The sequence below is a fragment of the Erythrolamprus reginae genome, chromosome 2 (genome assembly GCF_031021105.1).
Source record: "Erythrolamprus reginae isolate rEryReg1 chromosome 2, rEryReg1.hap1, whole genome shotgun sequence".
NCBI classification, from domain to species: Eukaryota; Metazoa; Chordata; class Lepidosauria; order Squamata; family Dipsadidae; genus Erythrolamprus; species Erythrolamprus reginae.
In genome coordinates this window covers 188,835,390-188,862,322 of record NC_091951.1, presented here as the reverse complement: position 1 = coordinate 188,862,322, position 26,933 = coordinate 188,835,390, and the positions used below count along the sequence as shown (strand labels likewise).

The window sequence follows — 26,933 nt, the reverse complement described above, 5'->3', positions numbered from 1 at the left end:
CATACAAGTATTCTTGTCTTTTTCTAACATAGGCTCATGGTCTTCCTCCTCCTCTCTACTGCCAGACTCTACTGTCATTGGCATATCTGCCACCTCTGGCGTTCCTTCAGGTTCATCCAGGTCTATTTCTCCCTCATTCTCACTCTCTGCCTCATCTGGCAACAACACTGGCCCAGGGTACCAAGATGGGCCTGGCTCATCCTCCTCAAAATCTATCATTACCAGAGGTGGACGAGGCACACTCACAACACCTTCCAACCCTTTCTCTTAACTTTTTTTCTTTTATTTTTATACTGATAACTTTTTTTTACAAATTCCTTTTCTTCCTTTAAAAAATATTATTTGTCTAGATCTACTCCTGACTCGTTTGTCTGCGACCCGGCTGAGTCCCTGGTGACTGGCTGGAATAAGGCCGCATTGGGGGCTCTCGACCAGATTGTGTCTTTGCAGCCTCTCCAAAGCAGTGGATCCCAGATGCCAAAAGAGACGCCTGGAGGTCCAATAACTCTGAAACAGACTGAACCCAGCCTTTATTAAGACTTATCTTGTGGCGATTGAGGTGGCAAAATTTGTGCATTTTACTGCTCTTATTGCATCTTATTATTGCATCTGCAGATTCTTGCCCAGCTGCCCTGTTTAGGGTGACTGGTTACCTTCTGAATGGGGAAGGAGTGGTGGAGCCCTTACAGGGTAGAGCTGAGGAATTTGTTCAGTTTCTTGTAGATAAAGTCAGATTCAGAATGACCTGGACTCCAATTGGGCAATTCAGACCAAGGTGACAGGGACAGGTCTTGGTCCTGTTGTGTGGGATGAATTTGATCTGGTAACTCTTGATGGATTGGGCAAGGCCAAGGGAGCTGTGAGTTCCTCCACCTGTTTTGCCTTGAGTGGCTGGTTTCAGCCAGCAGTAAGGTTCACACAGCTGGATCCAGACATTGATTAATGCTTTCTTGAGTAAAGGGTCTTTTCCACAGCTGCTGAAAGAAGCAGTTGTACGACCCCTCCTCAAGAAACCACTAATGGATCCAACTGAGTTGAAGAACTTTAGGCCAGTCTCCAACCTGCCCTTCTTGGGTAAGGTTATAGAGAAGATGGTAGCACTCCAACTCCTGTGGCCCTTGGATGAAGCCGATTATCTTGACCCCTTTCAGCCTGGTTTCAGGCCCAGTCACAGCACAGAAACTGCTTTCGTCACGCTGATGGATGATCTCTGGCGAGCCTGGAATAGGGCTTATTCCTCTATCCTGATGCTTCTTGACCTCTCAGTGACCTTCGATACCATTGACTATGATATCTTTCTGCAACGGCTGGAGGGGCTAGGAGTGGGAAGCACCATTGGTGATTCTCCTCCTACCTTTCTAATCGTTTGTGGTTGGTGTTAGTGGGGGGACAGAGGTCCACCCCTAGGCCCCTACTATATGTGGAGTGCCACAGGGATCCATCCTCTCCCCCCGACTATTTAACATTTACATGAGGCTAATGGGTGATATCAGCGTGGGTTGAGGAATAATCAGTAGCAGATGAAATACATGCCAGTTAGTAGACTTGACTCTCTTGGAGGTATTTTCATTAATGAAAAATAGTATAAGAGGGAACCCAAGACTTATTCTAACTCCACAAGATAAACTATCTACTCACCTCCTTGAGTGGACAATGGATTTGCGCAAACCACTCCTGGAAATATAACAAGAAAATAGCCGTCGGGCCCAAAGAGAGGCATAGCCATATGATGATGTTCCAGAAGGGGCCTTTTCTCTTATCATTGAGAACAAAGTTAAAGATCACTATGAAGAAAAACAGAAAATGATTAATTATGTATATTCTAGCCATACTGAGCCAAGGAGATCTATCAGTTATTGATTTCTAATAACTGTTACCTATAATAGGATCATTCCTCATTATCAAATGTAAAATAACAGCATTTCCTGTATTAATTGGGCTTTTGAAGTTGACGCTCTTGTGATAGGTTAGGGTTTAAGGTTAGATGGATCACAAGACCCAATACAAGACCCTGACCACTGGCTTGATATATTTTGAATAGATTTGGAGCAATTTCACCTACCAATGGTAAAACAAATTGGGAAGTTTAGAAATCCAAAATCAAACAAGGGTAGAACAGAATGAAAGAAGATTCACCAGAAGCAATCCATGCCACATTATTATTATTATTATTATTATTATTATTATTATTATTATTATTATTTTTTTACAGGCCTTGTTTGATTCTCTTATTAAGGAAAGGTTCAGTCCATTTCCTGAGAGAGTACCAGGGGTGGGCAGCAGGCAGGACGGGGTGGAACACAGTTCCACCGGCAGAAATGAAGATGTGTGCACAGCTCCAGTTGATTGGCAGCTGTCACTTCCTGGATTGGCTCAGCTCTCCTTTTTCCCCCTGCTGCTGCTGAGTCTGAGCTCCTTGCTTTTTTCCACTTTCCTCCTTCCTGGCCTCGGACGAGCTTCCCTCTCTCCTGCCTGGCTCCCCGCCAGCCTCCCGCAGCCAGCTCCTGCCTGAGGTGCAAGCAGAAGTCATGGGTGGAAGCGATATTTATGCTTCTGGCAGCACCCGTTTGCCTAGCTACCTAGACTGAGGCAGGGGGGTGGGGCGACCCAGGAAGGAGAGCACAGGTAACATGAAGCAAATTGTCACCCCAGCGAGTGACACTGGTAAAGTTGTAAGTCGATGGCTTAACAGTTCACTTGAACGATTATGATTGTTCAAGACACTCCCACATGGTCACATGGCCGGCAAGCCACACCCACAACTTAAGCTACACCCAGTAAAAAATTTGGCTGCCCATTACCGGGCAGTACTTACCTCCATTTATGGCAAATAGCACAAACAGGACAGGATAGAAGAAGCCAAAACTCAAGATGAGTATGTATTCATGGCAAACCGCTGACAAAAGGAAGACCATGAGCATAGCTCCAGCTCGGGCTCTCCTTCCAATCAGCTGGAAGAGAAGGAGCATAGGTGAATTATAGACCTCATCTTGGTGTTCTCCAGTAAACAATGAAGATAGGCATAGAGGAATTATATGCAGCAGGTTAACTTATGGGGTAATATAGGGTGGGTTTGGTAAGCTTATCAGTCTTTTCAGGTAGTCCAGACAGTAAAACAGAGGTGACTTTCAGCAGGTACTGACCAGTTCTGGAGAACTGGGTGGGGAAATCTTGAGTAGTTTGAAGAACCAGTAAATACCACCTCTGATTGGCTCTGCCCCCATTTATGCCTTCCAAGTCTCAACTGATTGGGAGGAAATGGGGATTTTTCAGTAACCTTCCCCTGGATTGGGGTGGGAATGTAGATTTTAACAGTATCCTTTCCAGGGGTGAAGTTCTAATGGTTCGGTCTGGTCCAGGCATACCGGTAGTGGTAGCCATTGGTGGTTCAGAGAAGAAATAATGGTGGCAGTGTGAGGCTCTGCCCACTTACCTGGTCTTTGCCATTTTCATGTTGTTAACCCTCCGCACATGCGCAAAGCTTTCTGCGCATGCACAAAGGGTGAAAAAGCACAGGCGACGGGGGCACCTGTGTGAGCAAAGTGGGTGCTTCTGAACCGGTAGGGAAGATAAGTAGATTTCTCTATCGATCCTTCCCCTGCCATGCCCACCAAGCCAAGCCATGTCCACAGAACCAGTAGTAAAAAATGTTTGAATCCCACCACTGCAGTAAACCAATAAAAGTACTTTTATTATAAGGATACAGAAATAGAATCTTGCAAGTCGGAAAGCACTTCCCCCATCCCAGCCTTTATTTTCTGAACTGGAGAATAACTGCTGAGATGTTATTCTACCCCGTCCCTGCTCTGAGCTGAGACATCTCCCCTTGACCATTGCCCAGACTGCAGTTCTCCTGCCACCAAAGATTATTCTCACAGTCCATTACAGCCTTACCTACCCATAGAAAATCTTGATAAATATAGTAGTACAGCCAATCGTGTACCATCACATTCCATGACCGAAAGAATGTAGAGAATGATGTGGAATTCCACCAATCCTAGGCAGGGAGAATGAAATAAAGAGCATGAAAATCACAGAAATGCTAGACTTGAAAGTGGAACTTCACTGTATTTTGGGAAGTAAAGAGACAATCCTCTCTAGATTGTCTGTGTAGGGGTAGTTCTTGAGTTAGAGTTGGGATTAGAATTTCCATCATTAAACTGGCGGGGAAGCCAGTGGGAAATTGCAACTACCAATCAGGCAGGTAAGTAGCTCAAAGAAGAAACCTACTTAGTTTTACATGTAGTGGCAGCTGCCCAGATAGCATATGCTCAAAAATGGAAATTAAATGTGATACTGACGGAAGGAGAAGTCCTGAAGAAAATACTGGACTGTGCAGAAATGAATAGACTGACAATGAGAAAGATAAAGAAGATTCTGAATACTATAAAATATGGGTGAAATTTTATGGTTGGTTAGAGAAGAAATTTTGTTAGAAAAGGAAATGAATAAGAATAAAGGAAAAGGGGGGGTGTTGGAAGTAACACTGATAATTTAGATGACAAAACGAACAAGGAGGTAGCATTAAATAAATGATATTACCTAAGATAAAGCTGAATACAAGATCAAAAAACAATAATATAATAATGGACTTGGCAAAATTAGAAGAATAAAGAATCAAACTGCCAGTCTGTCATAATAAATAGCTATTAGAACAGAGATTTTCACTCAGAGAAGGTTAAACTTAAGAGGGAGGAGGAGGAAGTAGGAAGGGAAGAGGGTGATAGGTGCTGGAGAAGGGAAGAGAGGAAGGGGGAGAGAAAGAGTAAGAAAGTACTGTGGATGGGAGAGGAAGTGAGAAGGAGTGAATCGAGAGACAATGAAGTTCAGACTGGCAGATATGAATATATATCAAATTCAAAGCAATGAATATGTGTTGAAATATATTATGTTTTATGTATGGTAATGTAATACTAGATATGTGGAGAATAAATTTAAAAAAATTTTTTTAAAAAAAATAAGTGGCTGCTGGCAGGTGTGGGAGAGCAAAGAGATATACAGGGTGTTAGGGAACGAGTGAGATTAAGGGTTGTGGGGTTAAGGGGGGCATGAAAACTTTTATTTCAATCATTGAGAGGGCATGAATGAAATATCATATGGGTTCTCTTTCAGAACATGTTATTTGTCCCTAAACATGTTATTTGATCAACATGTTATTTGTCCCTAAACATACTTGTTTCTACAAGCAGTCTTCATTTAGTGACTACAATTGGGAGCAGCAACAAAATTGTTAAATGGTCATTAAGTGAAACAGTTACATTATTTATTTGCCTAATTTATTTATTTCCAAATTTACATAGCTGCTCATCTCACCTGAAGTGACTTTGTTGCCATATGATAAAAGCAAAAATTAAAATGTTTTGCAAGCCAATTAAAACAATTAACATGGATAAAATATGCTTGCAATCTCACTTCTACTTTCCTTTGCTTTGCAGACCTGCAGAGGTTGTAAATGTGAGGTGCGATTATAACTTTACTTTATCATCATAGTTGTAATTGCAAACAGTTGCTAATTGAGAGACAACCTCCATTTATTATTTTGATTACAAGTTTTTCGGTACAGTTGTTTCAGCAAGTTGAAATTTGCTTTTCTTTCAGAACCATAACGTCTCAGAATGCTTTCCCAATTTTTCAAACTATTCTTCATGGCTAATGGACCAATCAAGTACATCCGTGAGGAATGAAATACAGACCTCCCCAACCCCTTGTTATCACCTTGTAGAAAGAACGGTCTGCAAAGCGCAGGATCTCTGCAAACATGTTTTGCCAGCAGTCCAGATGGAAATAGAAGATCATGAGTAGAACAGTTATCCCTGAATGAGAGAGGTAAAGAAATACATCAGTTCTTCCCAGATTTAAAAACTCAGTTATTGTTACAAATTTAAGACAGACAACTGCAAATCAAATTAGAGTTTTAGGTTAGTATCCTAGTGGAATATCTGTTGAGATTCCTAATCATCAGGTCATGGTTGGTCTAAGCAAAGCTGCCTTTTGCAATTGATTGACAGCGGTTTTGTCAATGCTGATGGTGCTGAAATGGTGCTCCAGATGTTTTGGGATTGCACCCATGGCATCTATTACTATGAGTGCTATCTTCGTTTTCTTTGGCCATAATTCTTCTACTTGCGTGTCTTTGTATTTTGTGATTTTTCTCACAAAATACAAAAGGGGGCATGTTCTCCTCCTAAAGAGGCTAGATTTTGTGAATGGATATTTTGCATCCATTCACAAAGCCAGGCCCTCTATTCATAAACAAAGGGGAGTAAGCAGCTCTGTATAAGCAGCACAATAGGCAAGGAGTTGAAACTGACAAGATTGCCACAAACAAACCAAACACCTGGGTATTGCATTTCCCCTTTTGCCTATAGAACCAGTTGTGACCCCTACATGACCCCATAGGAATCTGGCAACAGCCATTAAGACAAACTCTACTCACAGTCACTCCTGCCCTAGTCACTTTCCATCTTGACTGTTGCAATGCGCTCTACATAGTGCTGCCCTTGAAGAGTATCCCGAAGCTGCAGTTGGTGCAAAACGCAGCAGCCCACATGGCTTTATGCAGACCTCGGTGTGCACATGCATCACCTCTACTGCAGGAGCTGCATTGGTTGCTGATTTGCTTCCAGGTGCAATTCAAGTTGCTAGTTGTCACATTTAAAGCCCTTTATAGCTTGGGACCAGATTATCTGAAGGATTGTCTCTTGCTGGCCCCCAAGAGCAGGGTGGCAAGGAATGTTGAGGGTCCGATACCCTAGCCTAGGGAGATACACCTGGTGTAACCCAGAAGAAGGCCTTTCTCTGTGGTGGCTCTCTCTTTCTGTAACACCATTCCCCCAGAGATTAGAATGCCCCCCACACTAACACTCTTCCAGGAGGCATTGGTTCTTCCAGTGGAATGGAACATTAAATGGCTCGTGTGATGTGCTATTGCCAGGGTATGGGGTTATTTTATTTTATTGCATTATTTTATTATATCATTATTGTCTTTTATTAGTTTTATTGTTTTATATATGAGTTTTTTATATTTCTGAAAGCCCCCTAGGGCTACCATGTGCGAATAGGCATCAATATAAATTTCCTAAAATAAATAACATTAGATTAAAATATTTAAGGGTATGAACAGGCATCTCAATCTCAAAGCTCCCCAGATTGTATAAAAGCCTATCTATTCTCAACCCCAATTTGTCACTATTGTTTCTGGCTACCAAATAAATAGAGACCTCTTTTCCAACTGCAGCTGCCTTCAGTTCATTTCTCCTGCATCTTTTTTCCCAGCTCAGAATAAAAAATGGACCAGATTTTACTTACTTACTTACTTACTTACTTTACTTATTTGTTTGCTGGTTTGTTTGAGTTGAAGGTAACCCTGCAGGTCATCAAGTCCAACCCCCTGCTCAAGCAGGAAACCCTACACCTCCCCAGCCAGATGGCAGTCCAATCTCCTCTTCAAAATGTCCAGAGTTGGGACATTCACAATCTCTGCTGGCAGGCTATTCTACGGGTTGATTGCTCTGACCAACTGGAAGTTCTTCCTTATTTCCAGGTCGAATCTCTCCTTGGTCAGCTTCCATCCGTTGTTCCTCTTCTGGCCCTCTGGTGCCCTGGAAAATAGTGTGACCCCCTCCTCTCTGTGGCAACCCCTCAAGTACCTGTATATTGCTATCATAGAAACATAGAAGATTGACGGCAGAAAAAGACCTCATGATCCATCTAGTCTGCCCTTATACTATTTCCTGTATTTTATCTTAGGATAGATATATATTTATCCCAGGCATGTTTAAATTCACCTAAGGTGACCAGACGTCCTGCTTTTAGAGGGACAGTCCCACTTTTCAATAATATGTCCTGCATCCCGCATCGTTTGAAAAATGTCCCAATTCTCCCCCCCTCTCCCTCCCTCTCTCTCTCTCTCACATACACACAAAGATTCTCTTCCCTCCCACCCTCTTCCAAGAGTCTCCAACTTTGCAGCCACTGCTGCTCCTTACCTCTCCTGCCCCGGGAGTGGACCAGGTGCTGTTTCTCTCTGCCTGACAGCTGCAACTGGCCATACCTGATCTGCCCCTCCCAAGACTGGCTTCCTTGCCACAGCGCTTGCCTGCCTGCCTTGCGGTGAGGGGATGCCAGGAGAGGCTCCCCCTGTAGCCATTCTCTCTCCTTAGTGGGGGCGCCACAGCCTCTTGAGAAGCAACTCCCACTGTACTGATAGGTACACTTTTTAAAGATCAGACTTAATCTTTACTCTGAAGAAAAGGCAATATGGAGAGTGAAATGTAATTGCAAGATCATGGATATAACATCTCAAAAATCCCAGTTTTTGAGGCACATAGAGCCCCTGCCCACTATCCCCGCAGCCCCCCTGAGAGGAAGCCCATCCAGGTGCTTGGTTGGCTGCTGCACTCTGACCGGCTCCACAGAGAGAAAGAAAGAAAAAGGAAGGGAGAGAGAGAGAGAGTGAGAGGGGGAGAGAGAGAGAGAGAGAGAAAGGGAGTGAGAGGGAGGGAAGGAGGGAGAGAGAAAGATAGAGAAAGAGAGAGGGGGGAAGGAAGAGAGAAAGAAAGAGAGAGAAAGAAGAAGGAAGAGAAAGAGAGAGAGAAAGAAAGAAAGAGGGAGGGAGAGAGAAAGAGAGAGAAAGGGAGAGAGGGAGGAAGAGACAGAAAGAGAGCGAGAGGGAGGGAGAGATAGAAAGAGAAAGGAAGGAAGAGAGAGAGAAAGGGAGAGGGAGGAAGGAAGAGAGAGAAAAAGAGAGGAAGAAATGAAGAGAAAGAAAGAGAGGGAAAGAAAGAGAGGGAGAGAAATAGAGCGAAAGGGAGGGAGGGAGAGAGAAAAAAGAGAGGGAGGGAAGGAGGGAGAGAGAGAGAAAGAAAGAAAGAGAAAGAGCAAAATTTAATTTGAAACTACGAGTTTAGTCAACCAAAACTTCAGTCCTGCATATTCTGCTGAAATTAAGTGACAAGATCTGGGTTGCAAAATATCCGAATGACTGCTGGAAATTTAAGCCCTTTGCAATGGTCGTGGGGATTTTTGCAATGCAGGCAGACTTGTAGGTTTATCTTAAGAGAGTTAGTGTGCAACAGAAATAAAGTAAGATTGGTCCTCTCAGCTTTTTAAAAAATATAAATGTTTGTAAAGTTTGCAATATAAAGCAAAAATCCCCAGTTTGAATTGATACTACCAAATCAAGTTCACATCTTACCATAGACAAGCTATTACTACGTTGGCCAGATTCATCCTTGGTTATATGGCTGCCGTTTTTAAACTTCCCAGTATCAAGTCCTAAATTCTGGTTTCTTCTGAATGCTTCTATCCATGCTTCTTTTTAGATTCCCAAGCAATTTTCTATTTCTAATTGTTCTGTACCTCTTTCAATTTTTTTATAAAAAATCTAACATTTAACTCTCAAATGCAAAGATCATCTAGATTTGATTTATTTATCAAATTTCTGTACCACCAATCACTCTTGCATGCCTCTGACGGCTTTTACAGAGGCTTTTACAATTTAGACCAAATTTTAAATCAAGACACCCCCCCCCCAGTCAATGGTGTCCCACTTTACCAATGTTAAAATCTGGTCACCTTACTCTTACCTGTCACATCTATTCGACCCACCAGAGCAAGGAGGCAAGGAATGTTGAGGGTCCCATACCCTAGCCTAGGGAGATACACCTGGTCTGGTGTAACCCAGAAGAAGGCCCTTCTCTGTGCTGGCTCTCTTTTTCTGTAACATAATTCCCCAATGTCCCCCACACTAACACTCTTTCAGAAGTCATTGGTTCTTCCAGTGGGCCTGGGGAACACAGACCAGGATGGAGCCCATTAAATGATAGAAGGAAAAGGGGGGACATGATCGAAACATTTAAATATGTCAAAGGGTTAAATAAGGTTCAGGAGGGAAGTATTTTTAATAGGAAAGTGAACATAAGAACAAGGGGACACAATCTGAAGTTAGTTGGGGGAAAGATCAAAAGCAACATGAGAAAATATTATTTTACTGAAAGAGTAGTAGATGCTTGGAACAAACTTCCAGCAGACGTGGTAGATAAATCCACAGTAACTGAATTTAAACATGCCTGGGATAAACATATATCCATCCTAAGATAAAGTACAGAAAATAGTATAAGGGTAGACTAGATGGATCATGAGGTCTTTTTCTGCCGTCAGTCTTCTATGTTTCTATGCTGTGTCTTGAGGTCACGTGACCCCCTTTTGCGACCGTCTCTCAAGCAAAGACAATGGGGGACGGGGAGGAGAAGCCAGATTCACTTAACGACTGGGTTTCTAACTGATCCATGCCCAGGCATGAAAATGTGCTGCTCAGACATTATACTTTTCCACCCACACCAAAAAAAATTAGAGGAAACATTGCACCCAGCCTATTTGAAAATTACAGACCAATCTCTTTATGATTCAAAATCATAAAAAAATTCTCCTGCAAAGTCATGGAATCAATTATTAACCAATCGATTACCCTTCACCTAAAACCAAACAACCTCTCCAACAAATAATTTTGTTTCAGATAAAAATTATCCTGTAATCTGCAACTACTACACTGCAAAAACATTTGGACTCTACATCTCGATCAGGGCAAAGCAATAGATGAAATTTACATAGACTTCTATAAAGCCTTTGATTCAGTGGTACACAACAAACTACCTCTAAAACTAAAATCTTATGGCATTTCTGGACTCTTACATAAATGGATAGCTGCCTTCCTGTCAAACAGGTAGCAAGTGGTCAAAATAGGAAGCACTCTATCAAATCCTTACCAGTTAACAGTGGTGTTCCCCAATGTAGCGTCTTAGGACTAACACTCTTTATACTTTACATAAATGACCTTTGCAACTTCTTTCTCCTTGCTGATGATGTAAAACTATTTAACACCAACAACAATGCTACCATCCTCCAAAAAGACCTTGACTATTTGTCAGATTGGTCAAACAAGTGGCAACTTCAACTCTCAACCAACAAAGTCTTATACATTGCCAAAAAAATATCAGGACATTGAAGAAAGCTAGATGGACATGATCTTGTTGATGACCCACACTTTGTCTAGGACTTGGAGTACTCATTTCTAAAGATCTAAGTGCCAGAGCCCACTGTAACAACATTGCCAAAAAGACATTAAGAGCTGTTAACTTAATCTTGCATACCGTATTTTTCGCTCCATAAGATGCAGTTTTTTTCCTCCCAAAGTAGGATGAAAAATCAGCCGCGTCTTATGGAGCGAAGATGCAGGCAGGGAGGGGGGGAGGCGCTGGAGCAGAGGGGGGGGCGGCGATATCCAAGCCGCATTTGCTTTCCTTCGCCGCCGCCAGGCTCCGCCCGGCTGTCATTTTGTAGAGAAGCGAGAAACGGAGGAAGAGCTGGATGCTGGTGGTGGTGGAGGAAGGCGAATGTGGCTTGGAAGCTGGGAGGGGGGCAGAATATGGGAGGAGAGAAGCAGCCTCCACGCTTTCCGTTCGGAGGAAGAGCTAAGTGGCCAAAGACGTTCCGCCCCCCACCCAGCTTCCAAGCCGCATTCGCCTTCCTCCGCCGCCGCCAGCCGGAGCGAGCTGCTGGGCTACGCGTGGCGGGAGAAGCCCAGACAACGCCGGAGAGCTGGGCAGCACTACCGCCGCCGCCGCCGCGGGGAGAGGCGGGCAGGTGGGCTGGCGGCATTGGGCTTGGTGGAAAGTCCGGGGGCAGCTCCAGTGACTCCCCTCCCGTGGCTGCTGTTGAGGCGGCAGCGGCGTCCGCCTCCGGCGCGCGGCTCTCTCTCCATTCTTCTCTTTCCCCCTCTCGGGCTCCGAATGCGGCGGCAGGAAGAGGAAACGAGGCACAAGGCAGCGGCGCATACGTCGCCGCTTCTGCAGGAACGGGTGGTGGGGCGCCGTTGTTGTCCTCACGGCACAAAGCCACACAGTCCCAGATCGCTTGCTTCCCTGGCCAGCAAGCCGGCTGCCTGGGAAAGCAGCGCATTTGAAAAACGCTTTCCCAGGCAGCGGGGAGGTCTCGAAGACCCAAAACCCAGCCAGTCGCTCGCAGCCGGTCGGCGGAGAGATGCGGCAGCCAAGGGGAAGCGACAACAGCTGCTGCCGTTCTCACTTCAGTTGTTTTGGGTAACCTTATTAACTTTCCCTTCCCGCACTCCTCATGGCTGGGCGCTCTTGGCTTTCCCGCTTCCCAAGCTTGGCCACCGCAGCCAAGCAGAGCCTGAACGAGAGAGTATCCAGGCTTCGGTCACCAGCAGCCCAGCCCCCCACCTATTATTCCTCCTCTTCCCCCTCCCACGACGTATTTGGGAGATTAGCCCGTAAAGCTAACGCTCTCCGAGGAGAATGCAGCCTTCTCCTTTCTTTGGATTCTAAAATATTTAGAGCTATTTATTTGTTGTTGCTTGTTTGTATATTTTCCCAATTCCCCTAGGGCAGTGTTATTGTAATAATGTAATTATTGTAATAAATATTTTTTTTGGCTCAAAATATTTTTTTTCTATTTTCCTCCTCTAAAATCTAGGTGCGTCTTATCAGCAGGTGCGTCTTATAGAGCGAAAAATACGGTAGCTTTTTCTCTGGTAATATTGTACTACTAACCAGAGCATACAAAACATTTGCTAGGCCAATTCTCAAATACAGCTTATCTGTCTGGAACATGCCCTACATATCAGACATTAATACAATTGAGAGAGTACAGAGATATTTTACAAGAGCAGTTGTCCATTCATCTATGTGCAATAAAATACATTATGCCATCAGACTTGAAATTTGGGGTTTAGACAACTTAGAACTTTGCCATCTTCAATCCAACCTAAGTGTAGTACATAAAATTATCTGCTACAATGTCCTACCTCTCAATGAATACTTCAACTTCAATCATAATAATTCATGAACAAATAACAGATACAAACTTAAGGTAAACCCTGTAAACCTGTTTGCAGAAAATATGACTACCAAAACGAGTGGTCAATGTCTGGAATGCACTACTTGACTCTGTGGTTTCTTCTCCTAACCCCCAAAACACTAACCTTAGACTGTCTAATGTCAATTCACCCCAATCCTAAGAGGCATTTAAAGAGCATGCATAAGTGCACCAATGTGCCTACCGTCACTGTCTTAAAGTCCATTTTTATTCATATCCTTTTCATATATTCAAAATCATGTTTATACTTTTATTTCTTATCTTATATATGCTTGACAAATACATACATACATACATACATACATACATACATACATACATACATACATACATACAAGCATACATACATACATGCCAGAATTTATGGCATGTATTTTGATCACGTGAGCATGGGGATCACACTTAGTCATAAGTGTGAAAAATGTTTACAATTTTTTCCAGTTCTGCTGTAACTTTGAAGGTCCCCAAATAAATGGTTGTGTATTGAGAATGGCCTGTAGTACATCTCTCTTTCATTTTCTCAAAAATATTACAAGTCAACCTGATTGCATAATCCTATTACAGGAATGTGAAATCATAATTATTTCAACATACCGGGTACTACTAAATCAAAGATGGCAAGCAGCTGGATTTTCATGTTGAACGGCTGTTTGTGCATGTTGATGCTGTGAGGGATGAAGTGGTATTTCATAAGGAAATGCAGAATAGATATACACGCCAGGAACTATGGGACAAAGAGAAAGTACTCTACATTATGATCTACTGACATCTCAGTGTTCTGGGAAGGCATACTGGTTGCCAGCCTTTGGCTATGACTAATAACAACCTTCTACTGGTCTATGATCTCAGAAGCTGGATTTGGCTGCCATTTTAATAACCTACAATCCCCAAATGGTCTCCTCCCACACCAGCCTCTCTTCTGTTTAGTTTTAGTCAATCTCACATATATTTCTGTACCATTCATTTCCTGACCAGCTCTAAGTTCCATCAACTCTGCTCTCTTTCAACCCCCTTTTTCCTTTTCCTTTCTTGTGTGAAACATTTGAAAATATGTACATCAATCTAAAGTTTTAAATTGCACTTTTCTTAGGGAAGTGAACTTTTTGCACGAAAGATGACTCAGGACAAATGTTATAACTCGTTCACTCAAGGCTAGAGAACTTTAAATAGCCGCATTTAGTCACCCAGCGCTTCTTAAACAATTATTGCTATTTACTACCTTGGCCAACTAAGACCCCTTAGGGCAGTATTGGCGAACCTATGACACAGATGCCACAGGTAGCACACGGAGCCATATCTGCTGGCACGCCAGCAGTTGTCCTAGTCAGCTCCTACATGCATGTGTGTGCCAGCCAGATGATTTTTGGCTCACACAGATGCTCTGGGAGGGCATTTTTGGCTTCCAGAAAGTCTCCGGGGAGATGGGGAGGGTGCTTTTACCCTTCCCTGCCTTGAGGGAAGCCTTTGGAGCCTGGGGAGGGCAAGACATGAGCCTACTAGGCCCACCAGAAGTTGGGAAACAGGCCATTTCCAGCCTCCAGAGGGCCTTGGGGGGCGGGGGCTGAGGAAGCTGTTTTTGCACTACCCAGGCATTGAATTATGGGTGTGGGCACTCGAGCATGCATGATAGCATGCGCCCATGCTCTTTTGGCACCCAAAGAAAAAAAGGTTCACCATGACTGCCTTAGGGTTTCCAGATCAGCTCAATCTCAAGGGAAAATTCAATAATCCCCAAGCACATTTCTAATCCATAGAAAGACCAGATAAAACCAATTAGGCAATGGAAAATTAATGTGTTTTTCTCACCTCAACCAGTTTTTGGATGACGTAACTCCAGCGGATGTATGGATCTCTATAAGGAAAGGAGCAGGGATAGGGTTGAGATGTGATAACAGAGTAGTTTCCTTTTCTTTGGTTACACCATTGCTCTGGGGGCATGGGCCGTAGATCCAAAAGCCTGTTTTGGCCACCCTTTTTCTGATATAGCTAAGAAATGGAGGGGGGCACACAGAAACACAAGGACGATATGCAAGAAGTTACCTTGGATAGCTCTTTCTGTAGATCAAAGTAGGGCAGAAGAGAAAATATAAGTAGGTTGAGAATTCAGGACAGCTTACATTCCCTGGAGTGGGGAGAAAGAAACAAAAGAAAAGTTGGAAGTATACAGGGACCAGTACAGAGACAGCAATTTGTATTATACACTGAAGAAATAGTTGTCCTGGAGAACTTGTGGTACTCAAGTGTAAGCATCTTCTATCTGCACACTGTTTCAGCAAGAAGAATGCAGAACTTTATGAATGCATGATAATAGCAGCAGCAATAGTTGTCTTATATACCACTTAACAGTTCTTTACAGCTCTCTCTAAGTGGTTCACACTCACCATATCACCCTCAACAATTTGGTCCTCATTTTATTGACCTTGGAAGGATGGAAGGCCAAGCTTGAGCTGGCAAGAATAGAACTTTTAGCATTCAGCAGAATTAGCCTGCAATACTACTGCGCTACCATGGCTCATCTCATTAACATACATCTTATGCACAAGATATAATTGTACTAATTGTACTAAAGGTGCGATCCAAGATGCAGAAATACGTCTTTATTGGTATACAAAAGCAACAAACAAGGAACTCTTCTATTTCACATGTTCACATGGGTATTTATAAGAAAAAATGTAATCAATAAAATATAGCACTACAGGTCAGATTTTTTTTTAAAAAAAATTGAGCTGCACTGTATTCTGATAAGAAAGAGAAATATAGAAATAAATAAATCACCTATGTTCTGCACCTCTTCATGCAAAATAAAGTCTGCCAAATAGGAGAAATTGTGATTTGTTGACAGATATGGAGAAATAATTCTTGATCCAGGCAAGAGGTTTCCTTGGCTTTTCATCCATGTAACTTCTCTTACTATTTTGCTATAATTAAAATCTACTTACAACATCTACCATACCCAATCACTGACAAGCAAATGGAAAATCTAATCCAACTGTTCTGTAGGTTGAGAAAGTCTGTGATAGCAATTAGTATGCAGAGGCCAGTGGTTGCATGAGTATCTTATGGTACAATTAAGATGCTGCAATCAGTGGAAAATCAGTTGGGGGATGATGAAGGTGACTTGTAGCCTTTGTAATCATCACTAAGATCCTTCAAGTCAAACTCACCAATTTGGTACCTGGCATGGAGAAGAGGCGGCATTGATTCTCGCAGAAATGAGTAGCTTTTCATCAGGAGCCGCATCTATGCCAGAGATGGAGATGAACAAGAAAACAGTATGAAGTTGAGTCATATTGTAGATATTCTTGCAGAGGCCTTTAGTATTCTGCTATGTCACCTACCTGGCCTTTGGTACCATTCTTGTGGAAATTCAAAGAAAAGAATCGCATCCCTTAGTTAAACAGAATGGGGTGATCTAAGAGGTCTCAAATGCTCCCATGGTGGATCTGGGCTGCCTTCCGTCTATATATACTGGGTTACCTCACTGATTCACCAGGAAGTTTCAAAACAGCTTGCAGCTGCTGAGCCAGCATTCCACACCCACCCACCAATATTTATAGAGGGAAGGCAGCCCAGGTCTCGCTCTGTTCACCCTAGCACAAGGACAATAAAACCTTCATGAAGATGATGATGAGTGGGATCTCATCGAAACGTCACCAGAAATCTCTGAAACTTACACGGGAAGAAACTTGAATATGTCAAGACCTTCGTACCTGTACCCATGAAAATCTATGAAACATATATATTTTATGCCGCCCTTCTCCAAGGACTTGTGGAGGCTCACAACATATTGAAACAATTTACAATATACATATCTAAATTAAGTTTTACATATCTAAATTAGCTAAGTTTTTAGCTAATTAATACAGCTAAAAACTTTAAAAACTCTAATAACACTTAAAATCATTCATTCCCATTCACACAGCAAGCCTGGCAGCACAGATAATTTAAACTTTTATGGAAGGCGAGAATGGTGGGGGCAGTGCAAATCTCTAGGGAGAGCTAATTCCAGAGGGCCTGAGCCCTCACAGAGAAGGTTCTTCCCCTAGCTCCTGCCAAACTACATTGTCTAGTTGATGGGACCTGGAAAAGACCGACTCATGATGATGGCTGCTAAGGACCATACGTTCTGCCACAAGATTTTTTAAAATATATATCTTTCACCTGTCCTACCTTTAATAACTCTATTTGGGGTTTGCCCAGACCATTCAGAGGACACCTGACAGGAGAAAGGTGCCTTAAACCTGGAATGAGGTTGGCAAGTCTTCAATATATGGCCTGTGTATGGAAGAAAAAATTTATGCTACAGGAGGTCTTTCTAGCGCTTGCTGCTATCTATACTTTCCATACTGGTTGATATTCTGGGTCAACCAGAATTCCTTCAAAAGTCCAACCTCACTTCAAAGTTCAACCTTAGCTTCTCCCATTTCTCTTTAAGAACACTTTTCCCCTTTCTTTGTGCTGCCCCAGTGTCATACCTTCTCCATGAGGACAATGATACGGGAGGCAATTCCCAAATTACAGTAGACAACAATATAGATGGGGAAGATGAACATCACTGCAATGTGGCAGATGAGCATCAGCAACACCAAGGTGGACGTCAAGAGGTTGGGGAACCTGGTCATCTTCAAGCAGCCTGACCATATTTGCAGGGCCTGGTAGGGCACAAATAAGGTGTAGAGGAACATGCAGAGCCAGGCAAAGAGTGCTGTGGGCAGCTGTCGAAAGCCAACGATAAAGAGCTCGAAATCCAAAACAAGACTGTGGAAGACAAAGAAGAAAAAGAGCTCTAAGGATGTTGCCCAAAAGATCAGGATTTTTCAAATAAGCACTTTCTCTGGGTTATCCCCAATATTCAGTGACATAACTACTGACAAGTGAAAGGGATTGGCCCTGCTATTTTGAGGAAGTAAATTCATGAAAGTTCCCATGAACTCTTCAAAATAGTCAGCACAGAGTTAGAATGAAGGAAAAACCCACCTCCCACTGAAAAAATTATGACCAAACCCCTCATTTTGTTTGGCAGATCGAATCTCAGTAGGTTCAAGGTTGACTCAGCCTTCCATCCTTCCAAAGTCGGTAAAATGAGGACCCAGATTGTTGGTGGCAATATGCTTACTCTCTATAAATGAGAGAGCTGTAAAGCAGTGTGAAGCAGTATATAAGTCTAAATGCTATTGTTCATAACCTTGGGTTTTTTTTCATAATGTTTGTTTCATAACAATCAAAATTTCAATTATTGCTCATCCTTAAATATTGGTCCCACATAAAGGTCTACAGCAAGGGGAGGGAAGGTTGGCTCTTCTATGATATGTGGACTTTAACTCCCAGAATTCCTGAACTAGCATGATTGGCTGAGGAATTCTGGGAGTTGAAGTCCACAAGTCATAGAAGAGCCAACTTCGCCTACCCCTGGTCTACAGTATAGCAGAATTTAAATTTTTCAAGAATAGAGGATTGTAAGGTTTTTGAAGAATCTATCATATTAGGAACATTACTCAACATTGCTGTCAGGATAATGTCTAACTCTAATCCTTTTTTTGGCACGTCCCCCTGAGCTTTCTACTCAGCTGGTCTACAGCTCATGTGGAGCTTAGGTTATAGTTTAGACATTTGTTTATTCCCTGTAAATCTTCACTTTTGAAAATTCAAGGTGAAACACCTGTAATTTCCTCCTAATCTTATCCCCAGTGAAAGCTGGGAGATTGATCTACTAATCCAAAGTGACCCAATGCAACCCAATTATCTCTCTGACTGTGAATGTGAACTTGGTTTTCTATCTTCTATTGGAACCATTCCTTGATCTGCTTCATCCTTTTTGGAATACTGTACATGTCAGAATGTATTATTTATTTAATTAGCCAGTAGATGTCAATGTTCAGTTAGCATCTATGGTTATAATTAGTGTAGGGCGAACCGAACCCGCACAATTCGGGTCCGTACCGAATTTTGTGGTGTTCGGCATGCCGGACCCGAACCCGAATTTTTTTAAAAAATTGTGCTTTAGTTCGGCATTTGTGCCGAACACCGTGAAAGCCACCGCCCGGCTGTCATCTGCTGAGAAGAGGGAGGAGATGCAGCATGTTTATGTTCCCTGTAGGGACCCAAAATTGTTAAACATTGGATGGAATCTAAGTTTAAAGATTAGGTAAATATGCTCTTAAGATTACTACTGTGTCCCTTAGCACAAAACAAATAGCATCATATTGCCAGGGTTAGCATACATCAGAAGATAGACCTTGTACCCTGCCCCTCTGCTGAATCATACCATCCTTCATTGATGGAATCGACAATGATTTGTTTTAGGACAAAGATACAGAGCATGGCCACAAATATGTGATGGATTTCCACACTGTAATAACTTTTTTTAACCAGCAGATTTGGAAGTCTGTGTTTATCCTAAAATTCTATTAATTACCATGTAAAGTAGCATTAAAATTTGAACATGTATTTGATGGTTGCAATATACTGAGCTCCCTAGATCCCCTTTTGTGACCCTCTGACAAGCAAAGTTTATGGGGAAGACAGATTCACTTAACAATAGTGTTACAGTCTTGTGATGAAAATTTCCAAATGTTTTCTTTGCAACTAGTTAATTAAGATGTTCCTTGTTCCCTTTAACTCAGTGTTACTCAAATAGTGGGGCGAGGCCTCCTGGGGTGGCGCAGAGTGATGCCGGGGGGCATGTGACCCTGGGAACATGCTTTTTTTGCCACAGGAAGTAGGGGTTTTTTGGCACCGAACAATAGCACACAGCACAGAGCAGGAGATATGAAGTGTATATAACAAACCCTTAAGAGACATCATGGAAAAATATTTAACAGGGATGAAAAGAAAGGAGGAGAGAGATGGAGATGTTGAGACATACTAAGTCTCCTGAAAGCTAGAATGAGGAAATATGACAAAACGTATATAGCACTTGGCTTCATTGTGACTACAGTTGGGAGAGGAGGAAAGACCGGTATGTTTACTGTGTTTAAAAATGTTGGCAGCAGACGGCATGAAACCAAATAAATTAAGGCATCACTTAAACACATTACACCCTGATCACACTGATAAGCTGCTTAAGTTTTTTCAGTGAAAATGTGCTGAATATTGCAAACAATTGTCCCGGTGGGAGGGGGGGAAGAAATGTTTACTTCTTTCTAAGGGGGCGTAACAGAAAATAATTGAGAGACACTGCTTTAACTAATGCTTGCATTGTTTTGTCTTTGAAAGATGAACTTTAGCATTTCTGGACAAATATTAAAGGCACACCTGGTCTTTATACATAACTCTTGACTTTTTTGTCATAATTTTCCATATTATTTCTTAGTGATGTGTGAATCAATCATTATCAGATGTTTGCCTCTCTGCCCCACTTCATAGGCTGCTGTCTATTAAGAGTGATGTGCAGTGATTCTTCCCAGCTGAGTTCTTTATTATTTCAGGTCTCTAGACAAAATCGTGCCAAACCCTGGATTCTGGTATTTATTTATTTATTTTTATTTATTCATTTGTCCAATACACAAATACATAGGAAGAAAAACAGACATGTGGTAATATATATAATGGTAAAAGTGAACTTAGAGGAGAGGATATATGAAAGGAAGAGAATACATATGATAGGCGAAAGAAAGGAAAGACAATTGGACAATTGGAAAGGCACACCAGTGCACTTATGTACACCCCTTACTGGCCTCTTAGGAACCTGAAGAGGTCAATTGTGCATCTATAATACTATTATTAGGGAATAATATTAGGGAAGGGATGTCTTCAGCCTCTTTCTCTCACACATAATGTAAAATCTGATCAATGAAGAGGCTGGCAGGCACGGGAACAATTACAGTAGTAAGGGACAACTCTAGGAACAGTATAACAACAACAACAATAGCTGCGCCTGGCAGCTATTTATATTTTCGGCTGCCAGGCTGAGCCAGCCAATCCTGACTCTGTATTTTCCCACCTAGGATAAGGGGACAGCCCATATTTCCTGACTGTCCTTGGGACATAACACATAATGTCTGGACTGAACTGTCTCCTTACCCCTTTGTGAATGAACCCTTTCCCCCCTGGAAATTCAGTTCCTTACTACATTCCATAGCATCTGGAAATTATTAATGCTGGATTCACACTACTTGCAATAAAGAGATGTTAGTTACATTTCTTCCTCCTGCCTCTTCAGATGAGAACTTAAGAGAATCTATATTAGGTGAAGAAGCTCAAAAGAAACAAATGCACCAATGCAACAATGCAGAATTACTTATTGTACAATTGCAGTACTGTTTTTAAAGAAAAGAATGGAAAATTAATAAACTCTATTTTAAAAATGCGCGGCCGGTGACTTATCCCCAGCCCGGATTTGCCGCAGGGCCAGGAAGACATGGCCCTCAGCGTAGCCGCCATTTTGAAGGCCGGGATCTCGTGAGATTTCGCGAGATCTCGGCCATCTTTGGTCATCGGCTCAGGCCGATGATGTCGTCAGGGGGCACAGCCTGCCAGCCCTATAAAAGAGGCTGCGCAGGCCTGGTGCCTCCTTTTTGCCCCGACAACGAGCAGGCAAACACCCACCCGCCCTACCTATCTCTCAGTGTGCCACTGTGGGCCACCCTTAGGGGGCCGAATAGGAATTTTTGGCGGTCTCAGTATTTTCTGCGACCGTTTTTTCGCCTATTCCATACTGTGGTGACAGATGGATGGTTAGGGAATGGTTAGTTTAATTGGCTTACCTTTGGTCATTTGGGTTGGCAGGCTAGGGGCAGAAATTGGGTGGTGTTTAGCAACTGCGTGTTCTCCGTTGGGCATCTTTGGCGATGATTGGCAGGTTCTCTCCAAGGGCTCATAGTGCCTTTAGTTCGATCTGAGCAATTGAGGGGAACCTGTCTTTGGGTCTCGCCCATTTCTATCCCCTTGCAGGGGTTAGACGGCGAGACCTCCCACATGCAGGGGCATGGCTGGGATCCAGGTGAGGGTGTGTCCCTTCACCTGGATCAGCATGGGGCTACGCCCATAAGTTGCCCCGGAAGTTTTTCTGACGTCATTTTCCGCCCCGGAAGTAATTGTTTGACCCTGTGGGTCCTTGTTAGGTTTAATTAAATTTATGCTAATTTAATTAATAAATTATGCTAATTTAATTAATAACAATGAGCCAGTTTAAATCCAGCTCTGTGTCCGTGTCGTTACTCCGCCTCTGCTGCAAAAGAGAATCTATATTTAAAGATTAGGTGAATATGCTGTGAGGATTACTACTGTGTCACTTAGCACAAAACAAATGGCATCATATTCCCAGAATTATCATACTTCAGAAGACAGACCTTCTATCCCACCCACTCTTTCGAAACATACCGTCCTTCATCGATGGAATCCACACTGATTTGTTTGAGGACAAAGATACAGAGCATGGCCACAAATATGTGATGGATTGTGCGGAAATGTTCCACCTCCAGCATCGTGCTGTAAAAGAGAGACAAGTTGCCAGCAAGTAAGTAACAGATGTTGGGAGCGATGGGCAGCTGGAGATCATTGATCAAGACCTGGGACCCATAGATTTTCATTTAGTCTTCTGTGCAAAACCTTGTAGCTTCACTTGTACAAAAGAAATAACATTCAAATGGCTGGGAGAAATGTTTCCTCTCTTATGATGTAGAGGCAGTGAAGGGCTACCAAAATTTTTACTATCACACTGTGGGCGTGGTTTATGCAGAATGCTTTGCATTTTCTTTCAACTTTCAGTGCAAATTGGGTGCTCTGGGGTGGAACTCCATTTTTGCTACCACACTGCATTCCCCACCATCTGGGCAGCAGCCCACCCCTATATACAGGTAGTCCTCAACATATGACTGCAATTGAACCCTTGGACCAAGCAGGAAACTAATGTCTGCTGATAATACGAACACCCTTATTCTAATCTGCTAGTAATAACTCTTTGTAATATTGTGCTAATCAACTAACCCTTTCAAAAATACTTCATTTTGTTTCCTATCTGCAGTATCTATTCTTTTTATACTCTCCTGGCACCCACCAAAGAATCTTAGCATTGTGCGGCTATGGAGCTCAGTTCTTATTTGGCTGTTTCCAACTCTTGTTCTTCATCAACAGTGGAATACCAGTCATGTGCCCAAGGCCATCTTTGGAACCTGAGGCCTTAGAGATCCTGGCTACTTTGTACATTGTCCCTCTGACTAAGTCTTGTTCATATCATGGCCAGGCATACTTACTCAACCAAGGACCGTTGAGGGACAAAGACTTTCTTCTTCAGTAGCTCTTCCTTCTCTCTGCAAGATAAGATTTCAAAGCAAATATTAATTTAATATCTCTCCCTAAACCCTTCTCACCTCTGAGAAGGGGATGGGTGGGTAAAGCTAAAGAAGTCCCTGAAGATTTTACTCCAGTCAGTTTTGATTACGCTCATCTTTGTTTCAAGGCCATTGAGCCACTACTGTCTGATGACTCTATTTTCCCCATCCCTGTTCTACAATCAATTGCGAGGAACCTCTTCCACCTGCTTTGCTTCTTTGCTGGGACCATATTCAATTGCTGGGGTCTGGAATGTGCTGCTTCTTCCAAAGTCTTGTCTAAGAGATCACTCAGTTGATTGTTTATCTGTTGTAGTACCTTCGCCTTCATTACCTACCAACAAAACAGAGGGAATTTAATGATGTCTGGGCCTTTCATAGATTCCTAGAATGCATTTAGGTGATGGACACTGTCAGGGAATTGCACAGATTATGTCCAAATGGAATCAGACATGCAGACACGAAATTGGAGTTTTATAGAAATAAATATATTTACAGTAGGAACATCATGAGGTAAATTGCAGAGAGCCCACAGCAACTAATCACAACTAAGGTTGCCTTGTGCAGTGGCCAGTTCTCCTCAACCAACTAGCTATAACTGTGTGTTCTTACTCATTGTCCAGTTGTTTCCCTTCTTTGATCTGTTACAGAAGCTTCCTTGCCCAGAAAGCTTAATAAACGTACAGGGCTTAATTTTCTATGACAACGATAGAGATCATGTGACCTTGGAGAAATAGAACTGACCATTTCCATCATTCCTGGTAATTCATCATTTAGGGTGAATATTTGTTTCTCTAGTGTTAACATCCTCCTGCTTTTATTATTACCTATTATAATATCTATTATTACCTCCAAGTGTCCCTTTCCTTCGATGTGGGCAGTGTTTTTCTCCAGGGGTTCAGCTTCTTCTAGAGAATTAGAAACAGCTTCACTTTAAAAACATGATTTGACATGATGTGGCGAATGGAGGAAGTCAGTTCATTGCTTGGATTAGACATAAATCTTCCCATTCTACAGAGTTTTTGGTTCTAAATTACGATTCCAAATTTCAATCATTTGTTTCCCCATTCTTTGCATTCTCTTTCCTTTGGGATTGATAAACTATCTCTACTAGGCTTCTGAAGTATTTTTTACAGCATGTTTTTATTCAGTTTTGCAGCTTAAAAAAACAGATTTCTACACTATAATAATCTCTTTTAACCAGCAGATCTAGAAGTCTGTGTTTATCTCACAATTCTATTTTCCTTAATGATCACGTAAAGCAGCAAAAAAAAAAACACTATATCATTTTAGTAGATATGGAGGAAAGCATATTGCCAATACCTCTGACAAATATTAGAATGTAGTACAGGTAATCCTCAACTTGCAACCATTCATTTAGTGGCCATTTGAAGTTACAATGGGACTGGAAAAAGTGACCTATGACCATTTTGCACACTAATACCCATTGCAGCATCCCCCTGGGCATGGGATCAAAATTTGAACATGTATTTGATCAGCGGTCCCCAAACTGTGGCCCGCGGGCCACATGTGGCCCACTGAGGACATTTATCTGGCTGGCCCATGGGGGAGTGACACAACACAGTGTTCCATCTAATTTTCTATGAATAAAATGCAGTATTTTGTTAGTAACTAATATCAATCATCAAAAAAGTTGGAAAAGTTTTTTTTCTAATTTTGTCATCCAGTTACATTCATTTTCTTTTAATTAAATTCCCTCCTTAATGTTCCTTCAAAAAGTACACCAATTATATTCTAACTTATTAACCATTATGCCAAAGTGCTTCCTTCTTTCTTTATACATTTTTCTATAAGCCAAGAAAACCTACAATCAGATGTTAACAAAAGAAAATTAAAAACAAAACATAAACATATATGAATTTCAGACTTCTCCCCCCCCCTCTAAATAGTACATTCCCATTTTGTTTTTTACTTTAAAATAAGGTATGTGCAGTGTGCATAGGGATTTGTTCATAGTTTTTTTAATAGTCCGGCCCTCTAACAGTCTGAGGGACAGTGAACTGGCCCCCTGTGTAAAAAGTTTGGGGACCCCTGTATTTGATGGTTGTAGTGTATCAAGGTCATTAGATCCCCTTTTGCAATCCTCTGACAAGCAAAGTCAATGGGAAGACAGATTCACTTAACAACAGTGTTACGATCTTGTGATGAAAATTTCCAAATGTTTTCTTTGTAACTGGTTAATTTTTGTCACAATTTTCTATATTATTTCTTACTGATGTGTGAATCAATCATTATCAGATGCTTGCCTCCCTGCCCCATTTCATAGGCTGCTGCCAGGCCCAAAACCAAGAATGTCATGCAGCGATTCTTCCCAGCTGAGTTCTTTATTATTTCAGATATGTAATGTGATCATGCCAAACCCTGGACTCTACTATTTGCATCTACAATATACTATTAGGGTAGGGCTGTCTTCAGCCTCTTTCTCTCACACATAATGTTGTGTCCAGAGGACAGTTAGGCCTTGTACCCGCCCCATATTCCTTGGGCGGGAAAATACTGCAAGGTGATTGGTTGGCTCAGCCTGGAAGCCCGAGATATATATAGCTGCCAGGCACGGCCATGTTGTTGTTGTCTTGTTCCTTTTCTGTGAACTGTTACCTTCCGTTTCTAAATAAAAGAACCGTTACTTACGCAGAGAGTCTGCAGTTGATTCTTGTAAGAACGTAACACATAATGTCTGGACTGAACTGTCTCCTTACCCCTTTGTGAATGCAACTCTTCACTCCTGGAATCCAACTCCTTACCACATTCCATCACATCTGGAAATGATTAAAGATTGCATCTGCCATCCTTTCTGTAGAACCACATTGATGCAACTTCCCTCTATTTCCCTCTTCCTTTAATGTACATTTGATCAGCTCCTGTTCCAAAATCCCTTCCATCCCTACACTTACTTTATAAATATCTGTATCAAGGAGAATACATGCAACATATACTATTCTTTTTACTACAGGTTCTGCAGCTTTTTAGCAGGAGTTCAAAATGTCAGGAAATTCTTGGCATTGAACTCCAAACATTTGGGGGGCAGGGGGTGCATTACTTAACTCTCTAATAAATATAAGGCTTTTTGCTGCGGCTCCCAAAATGCTAATACCTGCATAGTACTACCTTATTTCAAAGCCTAATTGAAAATCCCCAGATAATTTATCCATGGCAAAGATATCCTCCATTTGTACAACAAACTATATCATCCATGCCCCTTAAATGCCTCCTTACCATTGAGTAATTGTGTTTCCTCTTCTCTCCTGGTCTGCTCCTGAGAGCTTCTTTGCCTTATGCCTCCATCGCTCATTTCTCTTCGGTCCATAATGGTTCTGAAAGTAAAGTCTCTTTGACTAATTTCATACTCTAGCCCAGATAACTAATTCACCAGGGGAGGAAATAAAACCTCTGGAGGCAGTTCCTAAATGTACCAGTGAGTCCACGGAGAGGGGTGGCATACAAATCAAATAAATAAATAGATAGATAAATAAATAAATAAATAAATAGATAGATAGATGATAGATAGATAGATAAACAAATAAACATAAACATAAACATAAACATAAACATAAACATAAACATAAACATAAACATAAACATAAACATAAACAAATAAATAACTGAAATAACATAGTAATAGCAAAGGTTCCTTACCCTGATTAGCAAGTTACACATTTTCAGCTCAACTTTACTTAGAGAAGAGTTGTAATGGAACCAGGGTTCCAAGATCTTCCAATATTCGTACTGCTTTGTTTTCTGAAT

The 26,933-nt window shown here is 42.0% G+C and overlaps 1 protein-coding gene across 1 annotated transcript in view; it reads right to left on the bottom strand.

The window, feature by feature from the left end:
• LOC139161565 (sterol O-acyltransferase 2-like) overlaps nucleotides 1–26,497 on the bottom strand; it is a 31,398-nt gene extending 4,901 nt beyond the window's left edge. Inside the window, exons 1-14 of the mRNA XM_070740866.1 lie at nucleotides 26,406–26,497; nucleotides 24,018–24,076; nucleotides 23,375–23,502; nucleotides 23,091–23,147; nucleotides 22,219–22,326; nucleotides 17,373–17,655; nucleotides 16,062–16,137; nucleotides 14,938–15,019; nucleotides 14,704–14,749; nucleotides 13,492–13,621; nucleotides 5,716–5,813; nucleotides 3,899–3,997; nucleotides 2,816–2,951; nucleotides 1,639–1,784 (exon numbers count right to left, since the gene is read on the bottom strand). Of these exons, the coding sequence (XP_070596967.1) occupies nucleotides 1,639–1,784; nucleotides 2,816–2,951; nucleotides 3,899–3,997; nucleotides 5,716–5,813; nucleotides 13,492–13,621; nucleotides 14,704–14,749; nucleotides 14,938–15,019; nucleotides 16,062–16,137; nucleotides 17,373–17,655; nucleotides 22,219–22,326; nucleotides 23,091–23,147; nucleotides 23,375–23,502; nucleotides 24,018–24,076; nucleotides 26,406–26,496 (1,539 nt within the window). The 5' untranslated portion in view covers nucleotide 26,497. The remainder of the gene's footprint in view (nucleotides 1–1,638; nucleotides 1,785–2,815; nucleotides 2,952–3,898; nucleotides 3,998–5,715; nucleotides 5,814–13,491; nucleotides 13,622–14,703; nucleotides 14,750–14,937; nucleotides 15,020–16,061; nucleotides 16,138–17,372; nucleotides 17,656–22,218; nucleotides 22,327–23,090; nucleotides 23,148–23,374; nucleotides 23,503–24,017; nucleotides 24,077–26,405) is intronic.
• Between the last annotated feature and the right edge of the window lie 436 nt (nucleotides 26,498–26,933).